The sequence below is a fragment of the Myotis daubentonii genome, chromosome 8, assembly GCF_963259705.1.
Source record: "Myotis daubentonii chromosome 8, mMyoDau2.1, whole genome shotgun sequence".
In the NCBI taxonomy this organism is placed as follows: Eukaryota; Metazoa; Chordata; class Mammalia; order Chiroptera; family Vespertilionidae; genus Myotis; species Myotis daubentonii.
This window is the reverse complement of record NC_081847.1, coordinates 57,194,075-57,207,088: the sequence shown is the minus strand read 5'-3', so window position 1 is coordinate 57,207,088 and position 13,014 is coordinate 57,194,075. Positions and strand designations below refer to the sequence as shown.

Sequence of the window (13,014 nt, the reverse complement as noted above, 5' to 3'; positions counted from 1 at the left end):
TTTAAAAATGGCAGATGATCTGAATACTTTCCCAAAGACATACAGATGGCCAACAGGCACATTAAAAGATGCTCAGCATCAGTAATCATCAGGGAAATGCAAATCAAAACCACAATAACACCTCATACCTATTAGAATGGTCATTATAAAAAGAAAAAAAGTGTTAGAGAAGAACACAAATATCTAAACAAGAGACTACAAATCAGTAGCGAGTGACAAGCTTACCCATGTTTGTTTGTTTCCCTTGTTTGGTCATTTGGGATTTGAGTTGGGACTACACTTCCCCAGAATAGGCTCCTTTGAAATGAATCTTACCTTTTACTTCACCTGAATAAGAACTGCTAGGCATTTCTTTGAAAAAATAAACATTACTAAATTATGTATTTTGGAATCTTTCCTATAAAAAAACACGTTCTTTTTTTTAAATTATACATTAATGTTATTCTTTAAAAACAACAAAAACTAACACCCATCCTTTTCCCTCTCTTTTAGTGCTATCATCTGCATTATAATGGACTGTGATAATAACATGAGCAAATTTTCGGACAGTTCTCAAAGGCAAAGGATACTTCCTTCTGATCGTATCACCTGCTCACCAGATTGGAAAAAGCACTGAAAACTAACTCCTGAAAAAATTGACAGCTAATGTTCTTTACCATTTGCCATTACTCAAGGACTTTGGAACTAAAATGTTCCCCCAGTATGAGATACTGATTTTTAGTATGGACTGAGTCACATAGATTTATCAGCCAGTAACTGTACAGTGTATGCAAATCATATCTTCCAAAACATGGAATGCTCCGATTATAAAAAGATTATCGTTGATTGTTGACCTTTAGGAAGAACTTACACATATACTGTGTAAACAGTACCTGACATTTCTAAAATCCCAAATGTAGGAAAAATATGCAGACATAGAGATATATAGGCCAACTCTTAATAATATGAAATATACTTAAAGAGCTTTTAAAACTGTATTTTTGTACAAAATATGTGCCTTTTTTTACAATTTTTTTCCTTTTTATTTTTGTCATCGTTGCCATTTTACCAATATAATACATGGAGCCAAAGAAAACAATATGGTACTAATAAAAACTCATAGGGTTTCTTGTCAGATTTAATTTTACCCAATGGCAAAGAATCTTTTAGTTGTGGTTTTAAAAAAATAATTAAATATGTGTGTGTACATATATATTTTTAAACGTTATCATTTCCTCAGAGGAGTCAATCATGTGAAATATCTAGAAATACCCTTACAGATTTTGCCAGTGTAGTTAAGCCTGAGCACATACATGGCTCAGTCAAGTGGGCTGTGCATTGAGCTCATCACCAACCAACACCTTGCTGTGTGCCTGGCCAAGCCCAGAGCTTAACTCAGGATGTGCCTCTCCTCATTTTGGTGGGGCCGGGGGTGGCGGAGAGGCATCTGCTGGGAAGAGTACAGCACCTGAATCTGGCTGTCTAGAAGATCCTGATTTATGGCTGAGGTATGAATATACTTGGTTTTAGACCCATACCAGAGCTGATACTGACTGTCAAGAATGCATGGCATCACATCAGCCAAAGGCAGAGATGCTAGAAAGATGGGGACAGCTATGTGCTACCTGGAAAGTTTGTCAGGTTCTAAAAATTACATAATTTGAAAAAAATAAAAATAAAAATTACACAATTCCAAGGCATATGCATGATGAAATGCAAGAATAAACTTTTGGCCACTTTGAACTTTTGCAAAGAACCTTTCCTCTGAGCCTATCTTCCGTCTACTCCTTGATTTGCCATTGAAAAGTCTAACATGAACTGTGCTTAAAATAAGCACCAGATATAACTGATGCTCAATGGTAAGATTTCCATCCAACAGATCCCCTCTCCTCCCTTCCCAAGCTCCCCAGGCAGTGCTGCTACCCATTCAAATACAATGGTAAAAGAATAAAGACAATTTGACTTTCACATCTGCTGCGCGGACTGTGTTGCCTTGCTCCTGGTCCCCATTCGTGCTGTCTCTGCAGCACGGAATGGCCATCTCCTCAGCACCTTTATGCCCTGCTGTCCTGTGCATGTGGCCTGGACAGGCTGGAAGGACCAATCATTGTCTGGGCCCTGCATCTTCAGGCTCATAGACTCAACTCAATCCTCTTTTTCATCAGAAGCAACTTGAAATTAAATGTCTGATGCTGTCATCAGAAAAGAATAGTGCCAGCTCCAGCACTATCCCAGCCCTAATGACTTACTGCGTGTTTATCATTTGTCTGCCACTGACTGGAGGGCTTCAATCAGACCTCAAGTCATCCTCCCGGCAGCCCTATGAAGTAGGACTTCCTACATTCCCCATTTTACAGAGAAAGGAGGGGCTCGGGGAGGTGATGTGATTTGCTGGATCACCATCACCAAGGAGTGATGCAGGGTTCAGACTTGAGCTTTGAAAATGTCCTAATTTTCTTTAAGTACCAGGGTCCTTCTTAATAGGCTCAGTGAATAAAATCAGATGAATATCACACATTATAAGAAGCCTCGTGTACGTTACTCCTTTGGATGTTAAGCTATTTACACAACAGGTTTCTATTCACCTACTCACAACTCCTACTCTTTGGGGAAAAAAGTTTTGGTAACTATGATGAGGTTTTCAGGCACTTGGCTTGCTACATGCTATGAGCAGATGGAAAACATTTTTCTTTTCAAGTGGCTCTTGGAAGAATGAAGGCACAATTGGGGGGGGGGGGTGTGTGGGAGGAGTGGACCTTTTTTTTCCTCTTCAATAATCAATGTTCATCAGCTCTTCCCCTATCCTAATTTGTAGTAGAGTTTAAGGTAAAGCAGACAACCAAATAGCAATAGCTGCTCCCATTAAAAAACAAAAACAAAAAACAAACAAAAAACCCCACAGATGTTTAAAAGCTCTATAAATCAGGTACCACTACCAAGCATATGTATTTTGCCTCCAATCACAAAGCTGATCTCTTCTTTAAAAAGTAAGCATGTTAACTCATTTATGACTCACACAAAAATAATATTAGTTTAAATATATTTATTACTTTCACATAATCTTTTCTAATCTTGGTGCAAAACCGAAAGTCCTTACTCTAGAAAATAGGAAACGGAGGTTAAGATTTGCCTGTTGCTCACATTGCTGTCACAGCTGTTTTCAAAAATTCAAATCCGGTCAGGTTCCTCATTCTTCCATCCCTAAATCAAAGTCCATCCTACCCTTTACCCCCAGCTTACAATCTTCCACAGGAGGACATCCATGCAGGGGCCATACGGCCATTGGTGACCAGGTTCCCAGACACCTCTCTCACCTTTCTCCCAGCTGCAACTCCACTTGCCCTCACCAAGCACCAGAACAGCCTTACAGTCCACCTGCACTTTCCTCCATGCTCTTTCTTACCCCATACTTTACCTGGATTTCCTCTCCTATCCTTTTTACCTGGAAAGTACCTCCTTTAAGACTGAGTGCAAGCATCACTTCTTGCCTGAATCCTTTCTCAACAAAACACCCTAAAGGTAGAGCTGGTTCCTTCTTCCAGGCCAAATGCTATGTACAAGTGCTCAAGGCAATATGAAAGAAAACTCTGTACTACATTAGAAAATCTACAAGTTAGCTGAGAAGCCTAAAAATTACTGAATTAAGAAGAAAGGTGAATGTGGCCAGTCAATTATGAAATATTAAAAGAACGGAAGGATGAGAAAAGTCATGAGAAAGGAAGGAATTTATGTTGATATTAGTTGGTTATTTCATAGCCAAGATATTGAATGTATGTATAATATACATATTACTCCATCAAAATGAATGGAAGATTGAGTGAAAAGAATCAGGTGGTAAAACAGATTTCATTCTATTGACCAGCATATAGCCAAGTCAGGGAAAAGCTCTAGAAACTGTTTCTAAATGGCAGTGGAATAGAATCTCTTTTCTTCCTGTTATACTCAACAGATTTAGAAGTACAGGCAAACTCAAGCTTTTTAACAAGATGTTTCGTTGTACAATAGCAACATTTTCCTGGGAAGATTCCCTTAATGGCATGGCATTATATCCCTTTTATAAATCATAAAGCAGATGTTGAAAAGTTTTTGCTCCACCTATTCATCCTTTTTCCTTTCCTAGATATCCTTGTTCAAATAAGCACATATCGCCCCATAGGCAAAAGTCCAGGGAAAAACAGGTTTTTGGAAAATCTATGTTACTTTGCCAGAGGCAGAGCCCTTGGTTTTCAAATTTTCAATGAATGAGTTTATGAATGAACTATCTCAGTCCAGCCCTGTCTGCCATGACCAGGATTGTGTCCCAGTCTCCAGCCTTCCTCCAAGGACTTATTAGCCCTAAATCTGCAAAGCAGGGATAACCCGTGCAACTTAGGCAGGAGTCAGCTGCCAGTGAGGAGACTCCTGCCAACAGCTCATCCAAAGAGGTCATTAAGTGGGCTTAGCCAAAGGGTCTCCATTTAGTCCTCCTGGCCAGGAATGGAGAATTGTCCTTTGGCCAGTCTTCCAAACTTTGGTGCCAGGGTTTGCTGTGTTCTTTAATCATTGCTCATTGCCATGCCCCGTAAAATCATGCCTGGAAGCTGCAGGGAATTATAAGATTCTTAAAATCAATGGCTGTGCCCTGGAGCAAAGGAGCTAGGCCAGGCCCCATGTAACCAAGCACAAAGTGCTGACTGTATAGTAGTTATGAGAGCACCTACTATGGGTTAGGAACATGACATATTCTATCTCCAACCCCTATGTAAAGAAACTGAAAACCAGACAACTTAAGTAATTTTTCCAAGAACTGAGATTTGAACCCATGGCCATCTAGCTCCCACCCGCCATGCTGTCTCCTATGCTCCAACAGTGATCTTCCTTGTCAGCCTGGGCTGCTTGCATTGTATTTTGTTCTTTGTCACAAGAAATTGGCCGAGTCACCAAGATTACCTCTTTCCTAAGAGAATCAGGGAACTAATGGAGGAATCCCAATTTGCACACTTTAGATAAAATTACTAAACCCTTAGTTGTTAATGAGCAAAGAGGCCAAAGACAACTTGGTGCCCAATGCCACGGAAGTCCAAAGAGATAGTTTGCAGAAACCACCTAGATTCTAGAGATGCTGGACTTCAGTTTTCTGATATAACTAAAGGCCCGGTGCATGAATGTGTGCACCAGTGGGGTCCCTCAGCCTGGCCTGTGGGATCGGGCCAAAACCAGATCTCCGACATCACCTGCAGGGTCCCAGATTGCGAGAGGGCACAGGCCAGGCTGAAGGACCCCACCAGTGCACGATCAGGGCCAGGGAGGGACACAGGAGGTTGGTCAGCTGGGGAGGGATCACAGGAGGGCTCCAGGACATGTCCGGCCCATTTTGCTCAGTCCCGATCAGCCAGACCCCAAGCAGCAAGCTAACCTACCAGTCGGAGTATCTGCCCCCTGGTGGTCAGTGCATGTCATAGCAAGCGGTTGAGCAGCCTTAGCATATCCTTAGCATATTCCACTTTGATTGGTTGAACAGACAACCGGACACTTAGCATATTAGGCTTTTATTATATAGGATTGGTGTCAAATAAGAGATGGGCTTTGGAGCCAAATTTTCTTATTTTCTTCAAATCCGTACCTTCCTCCACCCAGGTATCTTATGTAAAGTACTGTATATTCTTACTGACATTCTAGTCTTTAGAACCTTCCTCTACTGCACACCCAAGAATAAAATGCTGCAAGGACACACCACTCCTGGGGAGCTCTTCACAATCAGCAACACCTCAGTGGTACATCTGGCCCCAGGATCAGGGCTTCTGAGCATGCATGGACAGAGCACAGCCCTGACAGAGGTAACCCATGAGCCCCTCATCCAAAAAACTGTCTTCATTCTTATCTTACTGGGCTTCTCTACAGCATTTGAAACTGCTGAAACTGCAAACTCCTTTCGCCACTCCAGTGTTTGTTTTGGAATCAGGCAGACCTGGAGCTGACCCAGTTAGGAGCCCCGCATCCTCCACTCTCTCCAGTGTGGTGTTTGGCCAACTGGTCAACCTCTCAGGACCTCGGTTTCCTCATAGGTGAGGATGCACAGAGGATACTTTGGAGATGCTATCCAAGGTTTCTCCTTCTGATTCTTTGTGCCCTTTCCCTTGCCTTCATCATTCAGACAAAGAAATAAACAGAATCCTAAACTGATCTGTATTGAATGTGATCTTAAGCTTTTCATAGTTTATCTCTAGGGGAAAAAATGAACAAACTAAACGAAAGCAGTTATCCACAAACACTGTTCTTAGGGAAAAGGCAAATATGCTGAAATCAAAGAAATAACTGCTCACCTGTGAGTTTTAAAATTAGGCTTTTTTGGAGCCTAGAATGGAGACAATATTTTGAAAACAAAGCAATTTTTTTGCTGCAGCGGGCAGGGGGCTTAAGAGAGAAAAATGAAGAGACAATGTTGAACTCTTAAGGGACTAGGATCTAGATCAGTGGCTCCCAACATGGGGCACATGCCCCACAGGGGGGCAATTTGATTTTTAAGGGAGACAATTTGAGAATGAGTTATTAACAGTGAATTTTAAAAGTTCTTATGGTTCTAGGGGCCTCATATACAGTATATAAATATATAGTGACATATTTATGCATTTTTCTTTATTATATGTTTTGAAACTTTATTTGCTACTTTTTCATATCATTTCATACTACTACTAGAGACTTGGTGCATGAAATTCATGCATGAGTATGATCCCTAAGGCCGGGCCGGCAATCAGGACCGATCGGGGCCTTTGGGCTGCTGGCCGGGGCCTTCCTTCGTTCCGTGACACCCCCTGGTGATCAGCACATGTCATAGCAAGCGGTCGAACTCCTGGTCGGTTGAACTCCCGAGGGGACAATTTGCATATTAGGCTTTTATTATATAGGATTTTTTTTTTTTAACAATTTCTTAGTGATTTCTTCCTCAGTACTTCAACTGTCCTTTCATTCTTTTATTTTTCTCTTTCATGGATGCAATGTTCTTTGGAAGCTTGTTTAGACCAAGTTAATGGCCTTTTAGGCTTCCTCCATGTGAATAGGAGTTCACTTTTTGAATAATAATAACTATATGTCCAGGGGGAGGGGGGCATTAGGATTTTAAAGATGCTTAGGTGGGGCATGGCCAAAAAAAGGTTGGGAACCACTGACCTAGATAATTCTGCAGAGTTTATACTATGAGCTGAAAAACAGGAAAAAAAAAAATGTAAGATGACATAAACAGATTTTTTTCTGCTTAAAAAAAGACAAAGAGGAATTCATCAACTGTGGAAAAAAAGGACAGCAGGGCTATAGCCAACATTTAGGTCCCAAAGAAGTACCCCCTCCACTTATCAAAAACCTTGGACAGAAGGGGAGAGAGAAAGCCCAGATAATCTTACAGGGTATCCAGGGCCAAAGAGACCATTGCCTGGCTCAGAATTCAACTCTTATGAAGAAGACTCATGTCCAGCTTGGCACCAGAGGATCAGCCTAACAATGGCTGAGGGAACTTCCTGGTCAGGTGACTCTCAGGGCAGCTTCATAGAACCATAAGCAAAAGGTTCCTGAGTTCCTGGACAAACAGGTAAGTGACTGAGCAGGAGCCATAGTCCCAGAGCAGCCAGGGTGTGAAACAAGGAGGAGGAGGGTATGATCCCACAGACATGACAGGAAACCATGAGGACCATGAAGACTAGAAAAGACAAACTTCTACTCAGGAAAATGCCGCAAGGACGGAAACCGGTGTCTACCTCTCCCCTCAAGACGGTATTTACGCCAGTGACCCAAAAACTTAGCTCACCTCCAAAGACAAGGGGTGAAGGAAGGAGTGGGGGGAAACTTGCATTCATTGGGTTTAAAACTGTACTAGCGACATTTAAGTCCAGAAGTAACTGAGCTACCTTGAGTTGACAAAATAACTTTCTACTCTCTATGGAAATTGGCATGTCCTGACTATGGAAGAAATGTACGTATCTGGAAAGCTGAATATTCTAACTACAGAATTTAAACTTGCCAAATGTAAAATGGGTGTGCTAATACCTATCTCACAGAATTACTGCCAGTTTTAAGTGAGTCCAATACGAAAAGCACCTAGCACAGTGTCTGGCTCATAAGATGCAGGTAAAGATCTGAAGTCCTTTTCCTTCCTGCTTCTCTCTGGTTCAGCTCAGGATATAACAGGGTTTTGGTCATCCCAGACAATCATATGGCCCAGGAGAGTGCGTGATCAGTTTTATGTATAGACAAAAGTGGTAGTTTCTACAGAAGCAGGGTTGGCTCCACCCACAGAGAAGATGGGATCCCATGTAGAAAGCAGGGAAGTAGTGTTTTTTAAAAAGCTGGGTTGTTAAGTAACTCAGCCCACCTAGGGACTTTGTAGTCTATGAGTCAAGACTCAGGGAATTACTGAATGTCCTCTCCAGCACTGTATTTGGAAGAGATTTCAGGAAGAAGGGAGCAGGGAGTGGGTTATGTTTTTCCATGCTTATTCTAGACAAGAAGTCAGCATATGTCTGTTTTTATAAAGTTTTATTGGAACACAGCTGTGCTCATTGGTTTATGTGCTGTCTGTGGCTGCTTTTGAACTACAAGGGCAGAGCTGAAAATATTTACTATCTGTTTCTTTACAGAAATTTGCCAAACCCTGTACTAGACAGTAATAACTTATCCGTCTATAGTGCTTAGAAAGCATGTCATACATATAATTTCATTTATCTCAGAAAAACATCTCAATGGATGAGTATATTTCATCAGTCAGAGTATTGCAGTGTCACTATGTTTCCTACGTTACAAAATGAAGAAGCTAAGGCTCAAGGTGTTAAAGGACTTGGCACTGAGTAGCAGAAGGGTCCTCAAACCCAGCACTATTTCCATCCCACTGTCCCGCCACTCTCCCTATAAGAACAATGTCCTTAAAGTGACCTGATAGAAGTCTGAAGGGCACACAGAACCATCCTGAGGAGCTTTAAAAGCAAGGTCATACTTTCAACAACCTCTTGTAAGAGGTCTCCAACAATAGCACCAATCATCAGAAATGTTCCCCTGTGGCTACCCTTAGAAGTGCAAAGCATGTGGAAGCAGGTGTGGCTCAGTGGTTGAGCACTGACCCATGAACCAGGAGGTCACAGTTTGATTCTGGTCAGGGCACATGCCGGCTTTGGGGCCTCGATCCCCAGTAGGGACATGCAGGAGGTAGACTATCAATGATTCTCTCGCATCATTGATGTTTCTATTCCTCTCTCCCTTTTTCTCTCTGAAATCAATAAAAACATATCTTTTTTAAAAGTGCTCACCCAATCTAAGGCCACATGAAGGTCCATGCCAATGGATATAAGGTTGATAGCCATGACCTTGAGGTCATGCAATATGTGTCCCAAGCTACAAAAGAAAATACCTTACTTATATCACCCCAGACACATTCTAAAAATAGCATGTCACGATATGGTTGTCAAAAAGGTTAAGAACAGAATTCTCATAGAAATATACACTGAGTGGCCAGATTATTATGACCACCCCATCAGTACTTCATTGGGCCACCTTTTGCCTTCAATACTGTGGCGATTCTTCTTGGCATTGATTCCACAAGATGTTGAAAGGTGATGCGAGGAATCTGACACCATGCCTGATGAATAGCATTGTCCAGTTCTGTGAGATTTGATGGTTTTGGAACCAGCTGCCTGATGGCTCTTTTAACTTTATCCCACAAATGCTCAATTAGATTGAGTTCTGGTGATTGTGGGGGCCACCTAAGCAAGGTAAAGTCTCCCTCATATTTTTGAAACCACTCCTGCACAATACGAGCACCGTGGCATGGCGCATTGTCTTGTTGAAAGAAGCCATCTCCATTGGGATACACCATCAACATGATAGGATGAACTTGATCAGCAATGATACTTAGGTATGCTGTACTATTCAGACCTTTATAATAGTCTGGCCCTCTAGCAACTTCAGCGAGAAATTATAGCTAATTTGCCTACAAATGTCAGGTGGTAATAATAATCTGGCCACTCAGTGTATAGTGGGCACATGTTATTAATGAAGAAACTAGCAGGATGGAAAAACTGGTTCAAAGAAGTACACAAGTCATGAGTGTATATATAGTCAGTAAAAAAAAAAAAAAAAAAGTTGCTGGCATGAATGTTTATAGCAGCTTTATTCATAATTCCAAAAACTGGAAGCAACAAAGATGTCCTTCAGCAAGTGAATGGATAAACTGTGGTACATCCATGCATGGAATATTATTCAGTGACAAAAGAAATGCACTGTCAAGCCACAAAAAAACATGGAGGAAACTTAAACGCATATTGCTAAGTAAAAGACTACATACTATATGATTCCAATTATATGACATTAGAGGCCTAGTGCACAAAATTTGTGCACGGGGAGAAACCAAGATGGCGGCACAGATAAACACCAGAGTTTGCTGCCTCAAACAACCACTTCAAAAATACAACTAAAAGACGGAACGGACATCATCCAGAACTGCCGGGGTCCAACCCCAGCAGGTCCAGGGGTTCCCAAAGGTGTGGACGGAGTTGGTGAAGAAGGAAGGACACGGAGACAGCGTTCAGTTGATCAGCAGCCTAGCCAGGATCTTGAGCCAAGTTCTGGTCTCGATCTCCAGAGAGGTTCTGGTGTTTATTGTCTTGTTACTTCCGTATTTATACCAGTTGATTTTAATCCTGTCAATTTCTATTACAAAGGCTAGGGCGTTTCTTATCTCCATTCCAGGGAGTAAAGATTATGTAGCTTAAGCATGATTGTTTGTAGTGATTAACTACCCGCCTGGCACTTAGTTAAGGAGTTTCATCCCCTCCCTGACTTCAGGGGAAAATTCCTACCTGGGGAAACAACCTTTCTAGGAGAGGTGACCTTGGTTAAAACACACAGTGCTAAGGGGAGCAAACATATTAAGAACAGTATGCTATATATGCCAGGTCCCTTGAAACATATGCTGTGCAGATGTTTCTTTCCTGCAGCGACTGTGTCAAGCAGCAAGGATGGACCGGCTTCCGGCACAGAACCACAGGAAGGCTGGCTAAGTGGAAATTCTACAACTAGAAGGAAAGAGAAAAGCATACCAAGACTCAGAGGAGGCGCAGTTTGGAAGTAAAATACTAAGGTGCGGGGGTGCATGCAGAGTGGGCTGAGGGCGCAGTTGTCGTTTTCAATTGGGAGGGAGTCTCAGGCTCTGAGCTCCAGTTCCGGGCGAGTCTCTAGGGACCCAGACTCATATGGGAGAAGCGGGACTGTCTGGCATCGGTCGGAACTTGAGGGTAGCTTTCTCTCTGAGGGGCTTGCAGCGATTACCGGGACACTGAGAAGCAGAGCCTCTGAGGGCTGGACTGAGAGCAGCCATAACTGCTAGCCCCACCCTGTTGATCCCGTGGGACCTGCCCCACCCAGACCAAGCCCTGCAGGGAGGCTTTTGCTGGATAGCCTCAGGCAAAGGCTAGATTAGCACCTCCCTAGAGATCCAGGAGCCACCCAGAGGTCAGAGTGGGATCATCCAGTTTGCAGCTCCATGGAACCATAAAGGACATACTCAGGGGGCAGACTCAGTGAGCACCAAAGCCCCACTGAAGCAAGTCTTGCCCCAGAGGGGTGTCTCCAGCACAGAAGTTCTCCCACTGAAGACACAGCTGATTCTCACAGCCAGTTGACCTGGAGGTCAATTCCTCCCAGTGATAACTACAACAATCAAGCCTTAACTACAACAAGACTGTGCACAAAGACCACAAGGGGGTGCACCAAGAGTGTCCTCCTCAGGTAATTGGGAAGGCTGAACCACTGGACACTCAGCACAGAAAACCACTTTATCAACACAGGAAAGCATAAAAAATGTGGAGACAAAGAAAAAGGACACAAATGACAGAAATGGAGGAATGCAAACTACTGGATATAGAGTTCAAAACCACACTTTTAAGGTCTTTCAAGAATTTTCTAGAAACTGCTGATAAACTTAATGAGATCTACAAGCAATCAAATGAGACCCTCGAGGTTGTGATAAAGGACCAACTAGAAATTAAGCATACAATGACTGAAATAAAGAATATTATACAGACTCCCAACAGCAGACTAGAGGATTGCAAGAATCAAGTCAATGATTTGAAATATGAAGAAGCAAAAAACACCCAACCGGAAAAGCAAAATGAAAAAAGAATCCAAAAATACGAAGATAATGTAAGGAGCGTCTGGGACAGCTTCAAGTGTACCAACATCCGAATTATAGGGGTGCCAGAAGAAGAGAGAGAGCAAGATATTGAAAACCTATTTGAAGAAATAATGACAGAAAACTTCCCCTACCTGGTGAAAGAAAGAGACTTACAAGTCCAGGAAGCGCAGAGAACCCCAAACAAAAGGAATCCAAAGAGGACCACACCAAGACACATCATCATTAAAATGCCAAGAGCAAAAGACAAAGAGAGAATCTTAAAAGCAGCAAGAGAAAGAAAGTCAGTTACATACAAGGGAGTACCCATACGAATGTCAGCTGATTTCTCAACAGAAACTTTGCAGGCCAGAAGGGAGTGGCAAGAAATATTCAAAGTGATGAATGCCAAGAACCTACAACTAAGATTACTTTATCCAGCAAAGCTATCATTCAGAATTGAAGGCCAGATAAAGAGCTTCACAGATAAGAAAAAGCTAAAGGAGTTCATCACCACCAAACCAGTATTATATGAAATGCTGAAAGGTATCCTTTAAGAAGAGGAAGAAGAAAAAGGTAAAGATACAAAGTATGAGCAACAAATACACATCTATCATCAAGTGAATCTGAAAATCAAGTGAATAATCTGATGAACAGAATGAACTGGTGATTATAATAGAATCAGGGGCATAGAAAGGGAGTGGACTGGCTATTCTTGGGGGGGGAGGGGGGAGGGGGATGCGGGAAGAGACTGGACAAAAATCGTGCACCTATGGATGAGGACAGTGGATAGGGAGTGAGGGAGGAGGGTAGGGTGGGAATTGGGTGGAGGGGAGTTATGGGGGGAAAAAAGAGGAACAACTGTAATAATCTGAACAATAAAGATTTAATTAATAAGAAAAAAAATA

General features: G+C 42.2%; 1 protein-coding gene and 1 long non-coding RNA gene across 9 annotated transcripts in view; one reads left to right on the top strand and one right to left on the bottom strand.

Annotated features, from left to right (window-relative positions):
- The window catches only part of COLEC12 (collectin subfamily member 12), a 179,475-nt gene extending 177,528 nt beyond the window's left edge, over window positions 1-1,947 (top strand). Inside the window, exon 10 of the mRNA XM_059706502.1 lies at window positions 493-1,947. Within this exon, the coding sequence (XP_059562485.1) occupies window positions 493-512 (20 nt within the window). The 3' untranslated portion in view covers window positions 513-1,947. The remainder of the gene's footprint in view (window positions 1-492) is intronic.
- Window positions 1-13,014, bottom strand: part of LOC132239742 (uncharacterized) — a 60,566-nt gene that overhangs the window by 17,370 nt on the left and 30,182 nt on the right. For 2 of the 8 annotated variants that reach the window (XR_009454143.1, XR_009454140.1), the window contains one exon: window positions 9,249-9,333. The exons of the other annotated variants lie outside the window; for them this stretch is intronic. This is a non-coding gene — a long non-coding RNA (uncharacterized LOC132239742). The remainder of the gene's footprint in view (window positions 1-9,248; window positions 9,334-13,014) is intronic. 8 annotated transcript variants of the gene reach the window in all.